Genomic DNA, 19,327 nt, shown 5'->3' on the forward strand with positions numbered 1-19,327 from the left:
TATTTTATTAAATCATTACATGTGTATCTTACTATAAAATGCAACTTTTGCTAATTGAACTGCAGCATGCAAATGAACTAAACATTATTCTAATTATCAGTCACAATCTATGTGACCCTCTTAACTGTTTCCTCCTTGTAAGAAAAATGTCTTCCTGTCAAAATACCAAACCACAACAAACAGAGAGAGGGGAAAACTCAACAAAGCAGTAGAACACCGTGGATTACAGATGTGAAAAAGGACTGTGTGATTGTTTAATTTAAAATGGAATATTGATGGATTTTACTTTTCATAAAATGTAGCAGGCAGGATTTTAGTTTTACTGAGGCTTCATTCATCAAAACACCTCAGTGGAATTATGGTAATAATTCATAGTTGCCGTCTCCTTACTTCTTATTTCTCCATGGCGCAGGCACCACTATGAAATGGCCTACATGTAGCATGTTTATGTAGAGCTTAATCTTATAGAGATGAGGTAACAGATCTGAGGTTTGCAATTTAAGTCAGGTGTCTCCCCCCCCCGCCCTGACATCTCTTAAAGTCCACAAAAAGATTATATCTGCCTCAGAATGGTGCACAGACAATCCAGGAAGTTTTTGGAAAGTGTAGGGGACAATTTCCTGGTGCAAGTGCTGAAGGAACCAACTAGGAGCAGAGCTCTTCTTGACCAGCTACTCACAAACCGGGAAGAATTAGTAGGGAAAGCAGAAGTGGATGGGAACCTGGGAGGCAGTGACCATGAGATGGTCGAGTTCAGAATCCTGACACAGGGAAGAAAGGAGAGCAGCAGAATACGGACCCTGGACTTCAGAAAAGCAGACTTTGACTCCCTCAGGAAACTGATGGGCAGGATCCCCTAGGAGAATAACGTGAGGGGGAAAGGAGTCCAGGAGAGCTGGCTGTATTTTAAAGAATCCTTATTGAGGTTACAGGGACAAACCATCCCTTTGTGTAGAAAGAATAGTAAATATGGCAGGCGACCAGCTTGGCTTAACAGTGAAATCCTTGCTGATCTTAAACACAAAAAAAGAAGCTTACAAGAAGTGGAAGATTGGACAAATGACCACGGAAGAGTGTAAAAATATTGCTCGGGCATGCAGGAGTGAAATCAGGAAGGCCAAATCACACCTGGAGTTGCAGCTAGCAAGAGATGTTAAGAGTAACAAGAAGGGTTTCTTCAGGTATGTTAGCAACAAGAAGAAAGTCAAGGAAAGTGTGGGCCCCTTACTGAATGAGGGAGGCAACCTAGTGACAGAGGATGTGGAAAAAGCTAATGTACTCAATGCTTTTTTTGCCTCTAACTTCACGAACAAGGTCAGCTCCCTGACTGCTGCACTGGGCAGCACAGCATGGGGAGGAGGTGACCAGCCCTCTGTGGAGAAAGAAGTGGTTCGGGACTATTTAGAAAAGCTGGAGAAGCACAAATCCATGGGGCCGGATGCGCTGCATCCAAGAGTGCTAAAGGAGTTGGCAGATGTGATTGCAGAGCCATTAGCCATTATCTTTGAAAACTCATGATGATCGGGGGAAGTCCTGGACGACTGGAAAAAGGCTAATGTAGTGCCCATCTTTAAAAAAGAGAAGAAGGAGGATCCTGGGAACTACAGGCCAGTCATCCTCACCTCAGTCCCTGGAAAAATCATGGAGCAGGCCCTCAAGGAATCAATTCTGAAGCACTTAGACGAGAGGAAAGTGATCAGGAACAGTCAGCATGGATACACCAAGGGCAAGTCATGCCTGACTAATCTAATTGCCTTCTATGATGAGATAACTGGCTCTGTGGATGAGGGGAAAGCAGTGGACGTGTTGTTCCTTGACTTTAGCAAAACTTTTGACACGATCTTCCACAGTATTCTTGCCAGCAAGTTAAAGAAGTATGGGCTGGATGAATGGACTATAAGGTGGACAGAAAGTTGGCTAGATTGTCTGGCTCAACGGGTAGTGATCAATGGCTCCATGTCTAGTTGGCAGCCGGTATCAAGTGGAGTGCCCCAAGGGTCGGTTCTGGGGCCAGTTTTGTTCAATATCTTCATAAATGATCTGGAGGATGGTGTGGATTGCACCCTCAACAAGTTTGCAGATGACACTAAACTGGGAGGAGAGGTAGATATGCTGGAGGGTAGGGATAGGATACAGAGGGCCCTAGACAAATTAGAGGATTGAGCCAAAAGAAATCTGATGAGGTTCAACAAGGACAAGTGCAGAGTCCTGCACTTAGGACGGAAGAATCCCATGCACCACTACAGACTAGGGACCGAATGGCTTGGCAGCAGTTCTGCGGAAAAGGACCTAGGGGTGACAGTGGACGAGAAGCTGGATATGAGTCAGCAGTGTGCCCTTGTTGCCAAGAAGGCCAATGGCATTTTGGGATGTATAAGTAGGGGCATAGCGAGCAGATCGAGGGACGTGATCGTCCCCCTCTATTCGACATTGATGAGGCCTCATCTGGAGTACTGTGTCCAGTTTTGGGCCCCACACTTCAAGAAGGATGTGGATAAATTGGAGAGAGTCCAGCGAAGGGCAACAAAAATGATTAGGGGACTGGAACACATGAGTTATGAGGAGAGGCTGAGGAAACTGGGATTGTTTAGTCTGCGGAAGAGAAGAATGAGGGGGGATTTGATAGCTGCTTTCTACTACCTGAAAGGTGGTTCCAAAGAGGATGGATCTAGACTGTTCTCAGTGGTAGCTGATGACAGAACAAGGAGTAATGGTCTCAAGTTGCAGTGGGGGAGGTTTAGGTTGGATATTAGGAAAAACTTTTTCACTAGGAGGGTGGTGAAACACTGGAATGCGTTACTTAGGGAGGTGGTGGAATCTCCTTCCTTAGAGGTTTTTAAGGTCAGGCTTGACAAAGCCCTGGCTGGGATGATTTAGTTGGGGATCGGTCCTGCTTTGAGCAGGGGGTTGGATTAGATGACCTCCTGAGGTCCCTTCCAACCCTGATATTCTATGATTCTGTGAAAACAGTTAGGTTAGTACTTAGGCTGAGGTAGAACTTACATACAAAATTTGAATTTATGTGGACAAAGCGTTCGTGAATTAGAACACCTTTAAAATAATGGTGTCCACTGGAATTCAAGAAGTCCTCTAATATGGTTTTACCACTTTTGAGCAATGGAACAGAAGAGAGACAACTTAAAAATCTCCTCTTCCCTAGCTCAGATCTAGTACTCTGCACCAAAGTGTGGTTCAGTAAAGTCAACATTCAAGAGTTGCCAATTCTTGAAATAGTAAACTGAGACTTTTAGATCCACCTCAGGACATAGATGTCCATTTATTGAAGTTATTGGGAACTGGCCATCCATATCCCTTAGGTGACTTTGCAAACTCAGGTACAAGCTCTTTGTTGATTAATCACAAGTGCTACAGACTGATGGGAGCAGCAGATGGTGGTGCGGAGAGGAATTCGTCACTCCCCAAATTTGCTGCATGGAACTGGGTGAACAGGCTGGGAGAGGCCTCTACGTATGCTGCTCCCTTCAGCCACCGGTCCTCAACCGGTGCCATGCCTCTGTATAGGCCTTGTGAGATGCACAAGAGAAGCCCTCTCCTGCACACTTCGTAAGGATGGTCAATATGCAACATCGCCAGGAACAGGTCTGGGGGTGGGGAGAAGCAGCACATTAGCGAAAATCCTTAGCAATCACCTTTCGCTGTCCAGAGCCACCTGATGGGGTGGAGACTTTATTCCCTGTTCCCTGATGCCTGCATAGGAGGCTCCAGGGAACAGAGATTCCCTCCCCAGCTGCTCCCTGAGCCCAATAAAGGGATGCTGGTGGAGTAATCAATCCTTTCCCATCACTGTAGCTCTTAGGCCTGGTCTACACTTTACAAGTTTTGCTAGCATGGCTAGGTCAGTCAGGGATGTGATTTCCCCACTCCCACTCCCACCCAAGCAAGCAAGACTATGACAGCAAAAGCTCTAGTGTAGGGCACTAGTTTAACTCTTGCTGTTATAAGCTGATATCCACTGGGAGAGGAGAGTGTGCCAGGACAGCTCTCCTGGTATATCTATGCCAGCATACCCTTTCAAGAGTAGACAAGGCCTCGGTTGATTCTTCAGTCCCCTGAAAGCCATCCGAGAAGCCATAGTAGTCTCACTCGGGCATCTGAAGGTTTATTGGATGAGAGAAGGAGAGGCCCCAGGGAATGCTTCATCCCTTATCTCCTGAGGTGCTGCAGAAACCTTTGCTTGGATCCCAGGAAACAGTAGGAGGTAGCCAGAGGGAGCAGCATTGGATTTCTTCAATCCCCAGCTCCCCTGCCATTGGGGCCAGGAAGCCTCAGGATGCACATCAGTGTAGTAGGGGGAAAGTATTCCTCATATCTCTACTGCCCTCCCCTTCCCCCGAAGCCTCCTGTCACCTGCATTTCTCTCCCTCTGCCCCCATGAATGTAATGATGGAGAGCCTCAGTCCTGTAATCATTAGGTTGACAGAATGGGAGCTCCACTCCTACACACACCTGCAGGGGCGCAACATGAGCTCCTGACATCCGGAACTGTGAAGAATTTTAATTTCCTTGTGAGGGCCTTTAAGACCTTTGTAACCTCAGAACTTGCCTCACCGGATGGCAGGTGGAGACTGGTTTGCAGGAGTCTTTGCAGCCAGTGGACTAAGGGGTTGTTCTGTCCCCTTGACTCTCCCAGAATCTGTGGGAAAAGAGTTCCTTTCCAGCGGACAGACCATTTCTAGACAAGGAAATTCCCACACACAAATCTTCAAGACTACGGACACAAGAGTGTGTGTTTATTACCTTTCCAGAACACATCACAATAAACAAAACAGTAGAAACAAAGGCATTTCCAAGTTAAAGCTGCATTTTCATGGCAAGCTGCAGAGGTGAACCCAAATAATCACCACCGTCTACCCACTACCCAGTAGAGTTGTGATAAGACTCTGTTGTAGAAAATATTTCAAATACTATTTTTACAACTCTGCTTAAGGAAATCGGTGCTCACTGGGACACCTTTAAGTCAGTTAAGAAAGTTGGTACCTTGTTGATTTGATTTATGATCCAACTGTCCAAACTTTATTGAGGAGTGTCAAGGTTCCTCCCCCACTCTGAACTCTAGGGTATAGATGTGGGGACCTGCATGAAAACCTCCTAAGCTTACTTTTACCAGCTTAGGTTAAAACTTCCCCAAGGTACAAATTAATTTTATCCTTTGTCCTTGGAATATCCACTGCTACCACCAAACTCTAACTGGGTTTCCTGGGAAACAGAGTTTGGACATGTCTTTCCCCCCAAAATCCTCCCAACCCTTGCACCCCACTTCCTGGGAAAGGTTTGGTAAAAATCCTCACCAATTTGCATAGGTGACCACAGACCCAAACCCTTGGATCTGAGAACAATGAAAAAGCATTCAGTTTTCTTACAAGAAGACTTTTAATAGAAATAGAAGTAAATAGAGGTAAAGGAATCACCCCTGTAAAATCAGGATGGTAGATACCTTACAGGGTAATTAGATTCAAAACATAGAGAATTCCTCTAGGCAAAACCTTAAGTTACAAAAAGATACACAGACAGAAATAGTCATTCTATTCAGCACAATTCTTTTCTCAGCCATTTAAAGAAATCATAATCTAACGCATACCTAGCTAGATTACTTACTAAAAGTTCTAAGACTCCATTCCTGGTCTTTCCCCGGTAAAGACCAGCATATAGACCGACACAGACCCTTTGTTTCTCTCCCTCCTCCCAGCTTTTGAAAGTATCTTGTCTCCTCATTGGTCATTTTGGTCAGGTGCCAGTGAGGTTACCTTTAGCTTCTTAACCCTTTACATGTGAGAGGATTTTTCCTCTGGCCAGGAGGGATTTTAAAGGAGTTTACCCTTCCCTTTACATTTATGACAAGGAGTATCTGGTCTGGACAGTTATTTTAGATATGTCTTTTCTCCTGATAATTCCAGTAGTATAAAATCCACAGTCTGTAACTGTGATGGAGTGTAAAGGCCTCACACAGTTGAGGAAGGGGCCAGAGAGGCCAAGGTGGTAGGGCTAGGCCCACCCCTCCCACCCTGTCAATAATGCATAGAATCATAGGACTGGAATGGACCTTGAGAGGTCATCTAGTCCAGTCCCCAGCACTCAAGGCAGGACTAGGTATTGCCTAGACCATCCCTGACAGATGTTTGTCTAACCTGCTCTTAAAAATCTCCGTTGATGGAGATTCCACACCCTCCCTGGGCAATTTGTTCCAGTGCTTAACCCCCCTAACAGTTAGGAAGTTTTTCCTAAGGTCCAACCTAAACCTCCCTTGCTGCAATTTAAGCCCATTGCTTCTTGTCCTATCCTCAGACGCTAAGGAATGAGGAAGCCTTTAAAAGGCAGGAAAGTGCAGTCAGTGGAGGGAAGGAGCCGGATTGCCCTACGCAGCAGACTGCAGGAGCAACTCCTGAAGCTGCAGAGGGAACTCCTAAGCAGGAGACCTTCACCCCAACCCTGGGCAGAGTACAGTGGACCCCCAGGGTAAGACAGACAGACTAAGCCTGCCTTAGAGACCCAGCCAGAGCAATTTCCCCAAACTCATTATGTCAGGGCTGGATCATTGGTAACACTGTAGACTCATCACCTCACCCCTCTCTTTGCTGAGACTACAAGGAGGGAGTATCCCTGAGTGTGTGAGGGTTTATGACTCATTTTTATCCCGCCAACTAGAGAGAATTTAGGAGGCTCTCAAAGGGAAGAGCCCCCCTAGTTAAGTGGGGCCTGTGTTGTGACTGCCCAGTTTGCTAAGTGCTCAGGTTCCCCCACCCACTTAGAGAGGAACCACTAAAGACACTGTTCAGTAGCCACCTGTATTTACCATGTGATGTTAAAGAATCCATTTCTGTCTGATGCCTGACTTAGCTATGCATCAATGTTGGCAAAACTTGCATTTTGAAAACATTTTAAATAATCTAAGAAACTTTAAGAAATTATGGACGTGCTTGTAATTTAATTAAGAATACACAATGCTGCCTCATTTAAACTTCTAACCCTGGAAAGAGAAACAGAGCATATGTCTTCATTGCATTTGAAAGGAAGTGGCATTCCCTCTGTGCACTATGACAGAATGTATAAACCCACAGGAAGCATTTTGGATGCATTTTGAAATATGTTATTATAGCTCAATCCCTTCTGAAGCGTTACAGCCACTTACTTGTACTTCCTGATGAGGTTAGTGCAATGGAATATAGCTGGATTTGCAGGAGGGGAGCAGTTTCCAACTCATTGGCTTTTGTTGTGTCTACAGAGCATGACTCGGCCTTGTTGTGGAAATGCAACCTTCATGGGTTCCTAATTTTTTTTTTAACTCAACAATTCTAGAAAGCAAATACGTATTCAAAACACTGATACATGTCTGCAACTTCAACGTGACTTTAAAGGGTCTCTGTGTGGAGTGCATAAATATAATATGATCCTTGACTGTACAGAGAGGTGTCTATCACCAGCAAGTTCTAGCCATTGCATTTGAAATGAGGTTCCAGCATCCCAAGCTCCATTCTGTTTTAATTCATTGTCTAGAAAAACAATGCCAGGGAAACTTTCAAATGACATTCCAAAGGGTCTGAACTATTTCAAATGTTTAGATTTAACCGTTAATTTTTGTTTTGTTTCGGTTTTTTTAGAAAGCCCCAATAAATCAAATGGAAATAGGACCTTTCATGCTTTCCTAGAGTCAGCCAGGACTGTGTACCAGCAAAATTGCACTTTCATGAAGCTTACATGTAGTGTTGCTAGATAGACTCCCTCTGTCAAACAGTTCAGTTAAAATAGCTTCCAAACAAAATCCTGCTTATAAAAGGGCTGGTGTTTCTGATCTGTCTAGGGAAATAAGGTTTCTTCTGTGTCTTCCTCTGTTTCAGAAACTAGAAATAAAAACAAACCACCCTTTTCTACTGCATTCTCAATGCTGGGTTGTTCCTGAACATCAAAGCATGATCTAATTAAAGCATTAAAATAATATTTAGAACTTGACCCTTACAACTGAAAATGTCAATAATTCACACTGTAGTTGTGGTTAGCCTTAGCCTGTTCTACTGTAATCTACAGATGGCCCTAGAAATGCCACACCATCTTGATGTAGCAAGTGGCCAAGGATGGAATTTTAACCTTGCTGGTTTCAAGAGTAGGAAAGAAAGGGGGGGGGGGAAAGCTGTGAGATCTAGCTACTTCCCCAGGAAGGCCATCCTGGTAGGTGAAAACCAGGATGTCATTATTATTTTAAAGTAACTTTTCTTTTGGATTTCTTGTTGCAAATGTTAATTCAGGTCATCTGAACACTAAGGTGTATATATAAAGCAATCCATCAATGTTCCAGAGGCTTATGAGAGAGAAAGAGGCATCTTCTCAGACTGACCACTGTACTTTGTTAATATTCAACATCATTCAGAACTCATTAGACCTTCTGCTAAAATATAATTATAAATCAAAGTAGTTTTTTTTTTAGCAAAATGGAGGCAGAAGGCAGCCACTCAGCCTGTCTGCTTCTGTCCACTGACTTTCCAAGCCAATGAGCACAAAAGAATTTAATCCAACAAAACTTTGTGGGGTTTAAAAACAAATATTTTTAAATACCTCTCTCCTGAAAGATACTCGTATAAACTTTAGGATAAAGCACATGTTCTAAATTCTGGGCATGGGTGGATAATTGTGTGTGTTCTGCAGTTTCCAAAATACCTGTATTTTCAGAGTTTTAAAATTTGATGGGACAAGGGCACTCTGAATTGGAGTTTTGACCTCGGGATGTAATACAATTGCATACTCCTGGGGCTCAGTGAGGTTCTAGAGAATCTTCACCTGATTGTACATGGCTGTCAGTAGGTAATGCAATTTAAGAAAATAGTACACAAGTCTACTACAGTAAGGGAATAAAAGGTCAGTACTGCACATGGAATAAGTGACTGCTATGGGGTTTGTACTTAACCTTACTGTACTATATTCTCCCTGGCTAATGGACACTGTAACGGTGGTATTCTAGCACTGCTGAGGTCAAAGGGTCCAGCTGATGACACTCTTCTGGATCATTACAAGCTGACCCCTCTCTGTGCCTGCATACTACCCCTCTTTGTATGGGTCTAGGTGTGGAAGGTGTGTGTATTTGCAGCCATAGATAAGAGATGCTGTAGTTCAGCCACAAGTTACTGGGCTTGATGTGCAAATTACCCAGTCGAAATTCTATAACCTGGGTTCTGTAACAGGTCAGACTAAGAGCATGTCTATACAGAGTCAGGCTATGTCTACACTTGGAGCTAGTGATGTGATTGCCACAGCTGCCTGGATCCTGTGGATACATGCTCGGGGCAGCTAGCCTAGGCCACCACTCGCTGCTGCCTATGCCACTATTTTTAGCACTGTAGCTCAATGAGAGCTAGCGTGAGTATGTCTACGTGAGCTTGGAATCACACCCCTAACTCCACTTGTGGATGTAAGTCTCAGTGTGCAGCAAGCTGGGGTGTAAAGCTACAGTACTGTAGCCTGCCGTGCACCGTCTGTGTGGGCCCTGACACCGTGCACTAAAAGCTTCTTAGCGCTCTTTGATCTGAACTTTTACAGAACTTTTCGTGCACAGTAGCCGGGTGGCGTGGCACACTAGAGTGCTGTAAACTTACACCCCAGCTTCCCGCGCACCAACTCTCCAAAGAGACAAGCACTTACATGATCCTTAAAATCTGTGAATAAATGTGAGACTGCATCATGTTGGAGCCTCAAACTTGCAGCAGTCCAGTGGGAGTTCTGAGGCTCTGGAGGAGTTTGGGATGGGATGAGGGGACTGGACTGGAGGGAAGAACATGCCAACGTGCCGGAACGCTCCCCTTCCGTGCTCCAGATGTGAAGGGAAAGAATGGGCCCTTAATTGTTATGCTCTATTTGTGTGGAATAAAGCGTGACATTTAAACCTGTTATCCTTAGCTAGAAAATAAATGAGACGTCAGTAGCATTTAGTTAGTATGTATAACTACATGTTATACATACTATTTGTATCAGTGTATATGCTAAATGTAAAAGTGAAGCTGTCACTCCCTTCGCTTTTCTCAGCAACAAAAAAGAAAGAAAGAAAAGGTGGGGGTGGGGAGAGACCCCAAAACATAGTATTAAAACAGCAGCTAACAGGACTGTTTGTGTCTCTACTTGTGAATGAATTCTCCTGCAGTCTGTGATACCCTTGTGGAAAGCAGCCAGGAAGTGCAGTATATCTGAAACACCCACTGTGGATAAAACATGGATGTGTCAGCCTGGGAGAAAAACTCATAAAGCTTCTAATAATTATGTTTTTTGTGTATTCTAGTGCGGTGTTTACCTGGACAAATCTGTTGGTCGTTGTAGTTGAGCTGGATGGATCAGAGCAAGAAGCCTTGGACCTGGTTCCTTTAGTCACCAATGTGGTCCTGGAGGAACACTATCTGATTGTAGGGGTGGTGGTGGTGGTGGACATTGGTGTAATTCCTATCAACTCCCGTGGAGAGAAACAACGTATGCACCTACGAGATGGATTTTTGGCAGACCAGCTAGATCCCATCTATGTGGCCTACAACATGTAGTCTTGTATCTTAAGGCTTCCATGGACTTTACTATAGATGTATACAATTTTTTGGTGTCCACTAAAAATGTGCAGATAAGAGGGTGATACTCATCAGAATGGAACTGTATCTATTATGACTTTTCAAAGCAGTCATGGTTTGCAGGAAATAAAATGTGAAATGTGTTTTCTTTTACCACTAAATTTTAACGCAGAAGGACTAAGAAGTACTGCCCTTCAGTTTGTTGGAAAAGCCCATTTTAGGTTTTTTTTACTTATTGGATGAAACTGCTTTCTGAGTAAACGTGGCTTTGTATTTTATGTTGAGTAAAGCTGAAGTAGCTAATTTTTTTATTCTGCCCTCCAAGTGGATTCTTTTTAACAATTTATATACGATGACAAAGAATTATGTTCAGTTGTTTTTGATGCGTCATAAAAAAACATACAAATACAGATCCATTACTAATTTAAGCCATTTTAGATCCCACCATTTTAGGAAACTATGTAGAGGTACGAGGAAAATGCCCAAAATAGCACCTTCCAATTAGAGTTCTAGCAGCTTTCTCTGTCAGAGATGTCAAAAGCACAAAGGCCAAAGAGCCTTTGATACTAGTGTTAGAGTGGAAGAAATTTATAAATAAGGTGTATTTCGGCAATGAACTTGCAAATATCTTTGTACTAAACTAAAAAGATAAAATAAGTTAACTACTTCTTCTGTAATTATGTACAAAATGTTTAATTTATTTTGATCTCTTTAGAAGTATAAAAGAAAAAACATTCAAGAATATTAATCTCTTGTAATGTTTGCTAATATAAAAACAAAGTGTTGTATTATCTTGAGTGGATAGTATCACATCAAATATATATATATGAAATATAAATTCACTAATGACAAAAAAGATTTTAAAGTTTAAAATGCAGTACTTGTCACTTGCATGGTGTCTCCCACTGTAGATAACCAAATGTTGCTCACAATTTTTTTGAGAAAAAGCAATCCTGGATTGCTAAGTATCCCTGTCTAAAAAAAAAAAAAAAACCCTCTAGATACCAGCAAGTGGAATTATTGCTGCCTTTAAGGCAGTGAATGAATTTAAGACTAAAGATGCACTATACGATTTTTTTTTTCTTTGCCATGGAGTCAACAATCAATATTTGTGCTGGCATGTGCATACACTTGTTAGACTTTAGAAAAGGCAGGTTGAAGAATAGCACTGGTTTGTAGCTGCATAACTTTGTTGCACAATTTTTGTCATCATTTCAGTTGGTGTTTTTGTTGTGATAAGGAAAGGTTTTGGTGGTTATTTGCATAGAGTTATCAATTTGCCTCTCAGCTGGTCCACGTAGCTTGGTGGCTAATACATCCAGTTTACACTTGTAGAAAACTATTGTTTTAACGGTCTTTAATTTATTCTTCAACAGAGAATAACATGTAGTCATTACAATTGATTTAGCACAAATTGTGCATCTCCTAACAAGTCCCTAGACCAAGTGAACTAACGGAGGAACTGAAATGCCTGTTTTAAGGAACTGAGTCCCAAGGTCTCAGAACTGAGGCCATCAGTAGGGAACAGTGGGAAAACATTTATCACAGCTGCCTTTATTTTACTGCCTTTGGGTAAACTAGATCTTCAATTTCCCGTTCCGGTGTCTTTATTTCCTTTAACTTTCATAGTCCCTTCATTCCCTTGTAACTGAGTTGACCTGTGTGTGATCAAGAGTGGGGTTTACCAGCAGCAGTCCAAGAATGCTTTTCTTAATGTCCAAAATATGTTCATGTGCTGACTCTCATGACCAGATATGCATGACTAAGGTTGTTGCAGGGCAAACGTAATCATTTTTATAACACGCATAAGGGACGTATTTTGTCTGCCTTTGGAAAATATCTATGGCAGTGGACCCCTGCTAATGGTAGTTTTGTTTGGCTTCTAAGACACAGTGTTGGTTGTTTAAAATCTCTTTAAAAGGTAGGGACATTTTAGTCTGCATGTACAGTACAGAGCATCTTACTATGTAAGACTTGTTTTATTTCACACCACTCTCAGATTTCACTGTCCTGTGAATATTTCTACTCATGCTCTGAAGACCAGTTCTTATATTCTCTCACTCCTTTTTCTGCTCCCCAGAAAGAATAAAATCCATTCTTAATGGCAAGTTATTGTAAGGTTTCAGAAAAGATGTTGATTGATGACAACCATAATTGCAGCATGTGAACTAACTCGTGAAGTCCTGCTATTGCTGATCTCAGTACTGCAAAACAAATTTAGCAGTCATTTACAACATCACTTTAACCTTCACCAAGTCCACTTCATATTCATAGGAAAAACAACTGTGAATGCAGTTGTGAAACACAGTGAATAACAGATCTCTTCTGCACCCTGTCATCCGTGGTTGTTAAATTCTGAGTTAAGAGAAATGATAAACTGAATTTCTAGTTTGGTTATGCAAGCAAAAGGAAGGAAACACTAAGTACCATCAGACTGAGCAATAAAGAAGGATCGTTCTGTATTAGAAATTGTACTGTAGATAAACCATTCATGAGAATGTATAAAATGTTTGTCTTGTGACCTTGTGCTTTTGAAGTCAGACAAAACCATGTAATCAATTTGATGCACATGCACAAAAAGAGGGTACACAATGAACATTTAAACACAAAACTAATCAAACAGGAGCAGATTCCTCATGGTGCTTGTTTATTATATATATTTAATCCTGCTTGACACTTTACCCAAGGGAAGACTGTCCCTTTTATCAGTTGAATGTTAGCAGCGTTATTTCATAGAGTGTGGTGACTGGTTAGAGAAATTCATGTAACTCAGCCAATCACAGTTTAACAAAAGTTTTTATGTGCAAAGGACAGCAATCTTCTTGTATGTTAAACCACCAGTACGCTTTGTACATCTGTGATAACGCCTGTTTTATATTCAAATGAACAAATAAAAGCTTTTATTTTTGTTGCTCTGAAAATAGCAGTTTCTTAATTAGTCATCTAAAAATGAGGTTTCCTAATCCACATGGGTTCTTTGGAAGAATACTGATAGCTATATTGTAATTTTATTTTGTTTACCTCTCTTGTTGCATAATTTATTAGTAAGATCATTATACTTTTAACAATGTTTAAATACTGGTGTGAGCATTTATTGCTAAAGGACTTTCATATGGCAACAAATGTTTTATGTGAAATGTTTTTTTTAATTCTTTTTAATATTTAAATATACTGTTCACATTTTTGCTGAAAGTGTAAAGATTATTGTAAGCTTGGTAACATTTTGTGAGAAGCAATAACAAGCATTAGTACTGTAAAACTCCTCAAATTTGTCACATCACTTTTGTTGCAAGAAATTGCTACTAGCATATTTCAAAAAAGTTACTGCTAAGTTATTCCTCTAGGTGTTTTAAATCTTTTCTTGAGCTCTCTGAAACAGTGTGAAAATATAGTACATGGGTAACTGGTACAAATCAACTATCTAAGGACAGAACCTTTAAATAGCTCACAAATGTTTTGGATTATCTCACTGTAGCACTGAGAACAACAATGTCGCTATTATGTCAGTTGGTCCTCTCAAAGAATTCAATGGTTTGGAAGCTTCCCTACTCATGCCCAATAGTTTCTGGCTTTTGGAAATCAGTTGCTAGTTCCTGTATTCAGACAGGAACCTCCTAAGTCCCTCACCTACTCCCTGTCTTCAAGATTTGACTTTGGATGGATGAAGCATTCCAGTCAGCATTTGTTTAGGAGCCTAAGTGAAAAGTTGAGTGGGTTAAATCCAGTTCTTAATGGATAAGTGTATATGAATGGGAACCCTGGAAGTAGTTTCAAAAGGCAGACTGACCATCCATAGGAGTGAATTTCTCCAGTTTAAGGTTGAGGCAGAGTTGGGGAACTTGCACTGGAATGGGAAGTTGTGGTATAGAAATTTGCACTGTCACCAGCCATACTATAACTATTGTGTAGATAAAGTGCTTCATTTTCCAAGGTTTGTCCAGCCACTACATTCTCAGGACTAGCACATCAGCACCGTTTCAAGATACTTCTCGGAAGGACAGCCTCATGCAATTGAGTCTTATTTATGTCAGGATCCAGTGGACAGCAGCTCTCCAGTCTTGCCCAGAATACTCTTATTAATTCATTTACATGCATTTTTTGTGGCACTCACCCTCGTATTCTAATGTTTCATTACAAATCAACCCTACTTCGCTGTAGCGCGATACAATGCATGGCGCTAGCTAAAAAAGGTCACGAACAGTGGCTACATCTTCATTGCATTCTAGGGTGGCAAGGTTTCTTAAAAGATATGGTTCTATTGTGTACTGGGTTTTATGCGCTCTGAAACACAAAGTCCTTGCCCCAGAGAGCTGACACTACAAATACAAAAAAAGCAAAACAGTTGTGAAGAAGCATAATATACGCTTTACCACATAATAGTCTAAATCCAAAAGGGTGAAGTTACTTTCTTTAATGTCATGCTTTGGTGAACTTGCAGGGAGAGGCGTTGTGGAAGGAAGTGTCCTGAGGAGGGAGTTGAAGGAAGAAACAGTAGGTGGAGGGAAAGGGAAGGAATTCCAAGTGTAAGTGGCAGCATGGGGAAAGGTTCAAAGATGTCTGGGAGATAGAAAAGCGAGGATGGTTGTAAAGGCAAAAGAGAGTAATGCTCCTGTATAGACTTGATGTCAGAAACTGCTACCTCACTGAAGTTGAGAGGAAGCCAGGAGAGGGGATTGAAGAAAGGAATGCCAAGGCTGGAGAGACAAGAGGAGGATGGTTTTAGCAGTAGTATTTTGTATAGCTAGGTTTGACAGAATGCAATTATTTTTATAACTTTGACAGAAAATAATGGTGTTTATTTTTAATTTTTTCTATTTTTAATCTATTTAAATTCTCACAGTTTTGGGAAATTATGGGGGAGGTCACACGATTATTTATTGACAGTACATGTTACTATTCCGAAAGTTAAAGCTTTGTGTAACTATTAAAACACAAATTTTCAACATCCCGTGGCAAAATATACATAGTAAATAGCCTTAAACTCTAACATTGCTCATAGCATTGTTCTTACTTTGCCTAGCTATAAACGTTGATTATTATTAATGGAAATAATTTTTGGTAGGTTTCTGTGCATGATGAAATCAACATTTATTGACATTTACTGATACTCCTGGGGGAATTGTACAACACTGTGCATGTGTAAAATTCATATCCCCCACAGTTTTTTTTCCTCCGCAGAAAATAGATTCTTGCACAGCAGCGCTGCAGTTACACCTTTTGCCCACCTGAGGCTGCTGTGACACCAGGAGACAGAGCAGCTGGCTCATAGGCTGGAGCAGCCAGCCACGGAGAGGTCGGAGGGAGGGGTCAGAGGCTGTGTTCCTCACAGCAACATGCCCACAGGGCCAGGTCAGGAGGCATGGAATATGGGAGGGACCTACAGACTATGGCACACTGGGCTGCTGTGGGTGGGGGGGCGAGTCACATAGACTGGAGTTCATGAAGGGCTAGTGAAGGGGACAGACTGGGGACAGTGAGGGGGACAGGAGCTAGTGCGGTGACAGCATTGAGCTAGGAGCTGAATGGGAGTGTGGGGGTACACGGGCATGGGGGCAAGGGGGGAAAGCTGGCTGAATGGGGACACAGGGACACATGGGGACAGGGGGTTCAAGGACACTTGGGGGGAGGTGGTTGCAGGGACACATGGGGATGGGGTAGCTATGCCTGACTGAATCGGAGAGGCTAGTGGTCAGCCAGGATGTGCATGGGGGAGGCTCCCCAACTCCCTAACAATCCCTTCCCCCCCCCCCGCCAAAAAAAACTATTCCATACTTCTCCCACCCACATCTAACAACCCTCCAGGTTCACTTCCAGGCTTCTGCCCAGCAATTACTTCCCTCTTCCTCAGTTCCTCTGTTACCCCTGACTCCCCCAAGCCTTTACACTGCTTCTGAGGAGGGCAGGAAATATGTTTCTGTACCGTAGTTGAAATAATTATTATTCAAAGTTCTGTATTAATATGCCTATTATTTATCAAAAATACATTTCCTGGATCTTTTTTATGTCAGGAGGTTCAGACATACTTGTTGATAGGTATTTTGAAATAAATTACCAAGATAATTGAAATTGGCATTATTCTGACAAATAAAATATGCAGAATTTTGCAGAATTTTAAAATATTATGTGAGGTATTTTTTATCTTTTGGCACAGAATTCCCCCAGGAGTATACTGATAAAATATCTTCTCCTTCCAAGCCTGTGTATAGAATGAGGTGGAGAAAAATGAGGCAAAGCCAAAGACAAGGATATTGCAACAGTGAAGGTGAAACCAGTATCAAGTGGTAGAAAAAGGCAAAATTACCAATGCACCTAAGTTATGCACCTACATTTATATTTAGCCATCTAAACAATGTGTCCTTCACGTCCAATGAATTTTGGGTGTTCACTAGCTCAGAAAGGCAAGCCAATTATTTAGGCACCCAAATATAGGTTTGGGTGCTTACTTGAGATTGAGTTTGGTCAAGCGGTTTTGAGGTTGAAACAAAACTGAAATGATATAATGTAGAGGTTTTACAAAGGCTATGATGGGCAGTGGGAGATTAGAAACAGCCTGGCTAATAAACCTTGGAGGTTGCAAAAGTGCATGAGAGGGAAGGTTGATGGAATGTGACACACCTGGAGAGAGTTTGGAAGGGAGAGAAGGGAGTTTGTTTTTCAGGAGATTGGAATTGGCAGTTGGATGTAATGTTAGACCTGTGCAAGATGAAATGCATAATAGCGGTGGGGAGGGCCAGGCTGGAGAAAGAGACATTTGGCAACCTTTTGCATAAAAAAAATAAGGGGACCTGAAGCCATTACCATTAGGAAACACCTAGGGTTGCCACCTCTCCAGAATTCTCCTGGCGTCTCCAGGAATTAAAGATTAATCTTTAATTAAACTAATGGCATGTGATGAAACCTCCAGGAATACGTCCAACCAAAACTGGCAGCTCTATTAACACCTAAGAGTAGTCAGGAACAGGAGACTGAAGAGAGCTGATTTGGGTCGGGGAAGAAGATGTAAAGATAGAGTAGTGATGGAGAGTGATTGGAGAAGTCAGAGAGCACATACATGAGCCTAAGGAGGAGGGGTAATTGACAGTCAAAAGCAGCAGCTGCAGGCAAAAGGAGAAGAATAACATTTCTATTCAACTCAGCCAGGAGGAGGTCATGGAGAAGACTCTGTGGAATGAAGGGAACAGAAATGAGCTTGCGGGGGCTCTAAGAGTCAGGGGAGAGGAAATAAGAAATTAAACTTCTTCAGGTGATTGTCCCTTTGTGTAGTGAGCTCCATGCTCCCAGGACCAGAGATTTTTCCCTGTGTCCATATGGGCCGCACATGTCCCCCACACTCTCCTTGTGCTCCGCACTGAAGGAATGACGGGCAGCCCCACCATCTTAGTTCTGTCTCCCCTCACACAGTCTAGGATGGAGCTATAGCATTTGTGCTGACCTCCAGCTTCTCACTGTGAACATTGCTATACACACACCCATACACAACTCCTAGGGTTGTGGAGGCTTAGGCCAAGGATGCCCACCTTCAAAAATTACTGCGAAAGTCACACACTTTTCCCAGTTATGGACATCCATGTGTGCACCTATCTGCACTGCCTGTGGGAAGCTCATGTCCCTTCCAGGCGCAGTATCTGCAGATTGTGCCCACATAGGAGGAAACAGGACAGGGAGTTTCTGCTATGTAAAATCCTTGGGGCACGTAGAACCTCCCACTGGGAAGGTAGGGGTGGCTCTTCGTCTTTGGTCCCAGGCAGCTCTAAAACCTCAATTCTCCCTTTGAGTCCAAAAGACTCTGGTGAGCAGAGACTGGACAAATGGGGAAGAGAGCCATAAACACTTGTGCAAGAACAAGAGGGAAGGTTCCCTGTCTGAGGCCTCTCAGAAGAAGCAGAAGTCCTTGTCCCGTTCTGAGTTATCATGAGCTTTGTGCTCCACCGTGGGCCTGGCCAGTACTGAGCAGAGCCAGACCAGGATTTCTCTGAAGGGCAAAACTGTAGCATCCTCCAGTACTGGGACCGCTTCTTTGGCACCAAAACCCTCATTTATATTGCCAGATCTGGTACTCTCATCTTCAGTGGCCGAAGCTGTGGAGATTTTCACAGCAACTCCAGCTTGCTTTCCTGCTGCTCCCAGAACTGGAGTTTCTATGCCCCTTGACCGTAGGCCTCAGTTGATATCATTGCACTTCTCTCTGTCCCTAGGGTTATCAACCGTCCCAGTTTCGCCGGGAGTTTCCCGGAATCGGTCTCTATCTCCCGGAGGCTACTAAAGCCAAACTGGGAGATTTGGGCCACTAAAAGTCTGGTGGCACAGCAGGGCTAAGGCAGGCTCCCTGCCTGCCCTGGCCCCGCGCTGCTCCCAGAAGCGGCCGGCCCATCCCTGCGGCCCCTGGGAGGGTAAGGGGTCTCCACGCACTGCCCTTGACTCCACAGCTCCCCTTGGCCAGGAACTATGACCAATGGGGGCTGCAGGAGTGTGGAGCAGTACAAGTCAACTCTCCACTTGTTACACAGATGTGTCCCCCCCAGGTTGGGGAGCACACAAGGAAGAATAGGTTCCCTAGGGAATGTCCTCCCCGTCCCTATCCCCGGAGTCTCTGCTTTACATTGTGTTGGAGCTAAGGGCAATCTGATTAGTCTGAAAACAATTATTTTTTGCTCCTGTGGCCAATCAATCCAGGTGTTTTCAGGCAACTGATGGCAGTCTGTTATATTGACAGTAAGGACCAGCACACGCTTCACAGAAGCCATCACCATTTTGAACTGGTGCATATTACCCTAAAC

The 19,327-nt window shown here is 42.9% G+C and overlaps 1 protein-coding gene across 6 annotated transcripts in view; it reads left to right on the forward strand.

The window, feature by feature from the left end:
• The window catches only part of DIP2C (disco interacting protein 2 homolog C), a 485,782-nt gene extending 472,311 nt beyond the window's left edge, over positions 1–13,471 (forward strand). For all 6 annotated transcript variants that reach the window (XM_084620447.1, XM_084620449.1, XM_084620450.1 and 3 more), the window contains one exon: positions 10,277–13,471. In XM_084620447.1, the coding sequence (XP_084476573.1) occupies positions 10,277–10,529 (253 nt within the window). In that variant the 3' untranslated portion in view covers positions 10,530–13,471. The remainder of the gene's footprint in view (positions 1–10,276) is intronic.
• Positions 13,472–19,327: the final 5,856 nt, after the last annotated feature.

Source organism: Lepidochelys olivacea, assembly GCF_965140295.1.
Source record: "Lepidochelys olivacea isolate rLepOli2 genome assembly, chromosome: 2".
NCBI classification, from domain to species: Eukaryota; Metazoa; Chordata; order Testudines; family Cheloniidae; genus Lepidochelys; species Lepidochelys olivacea.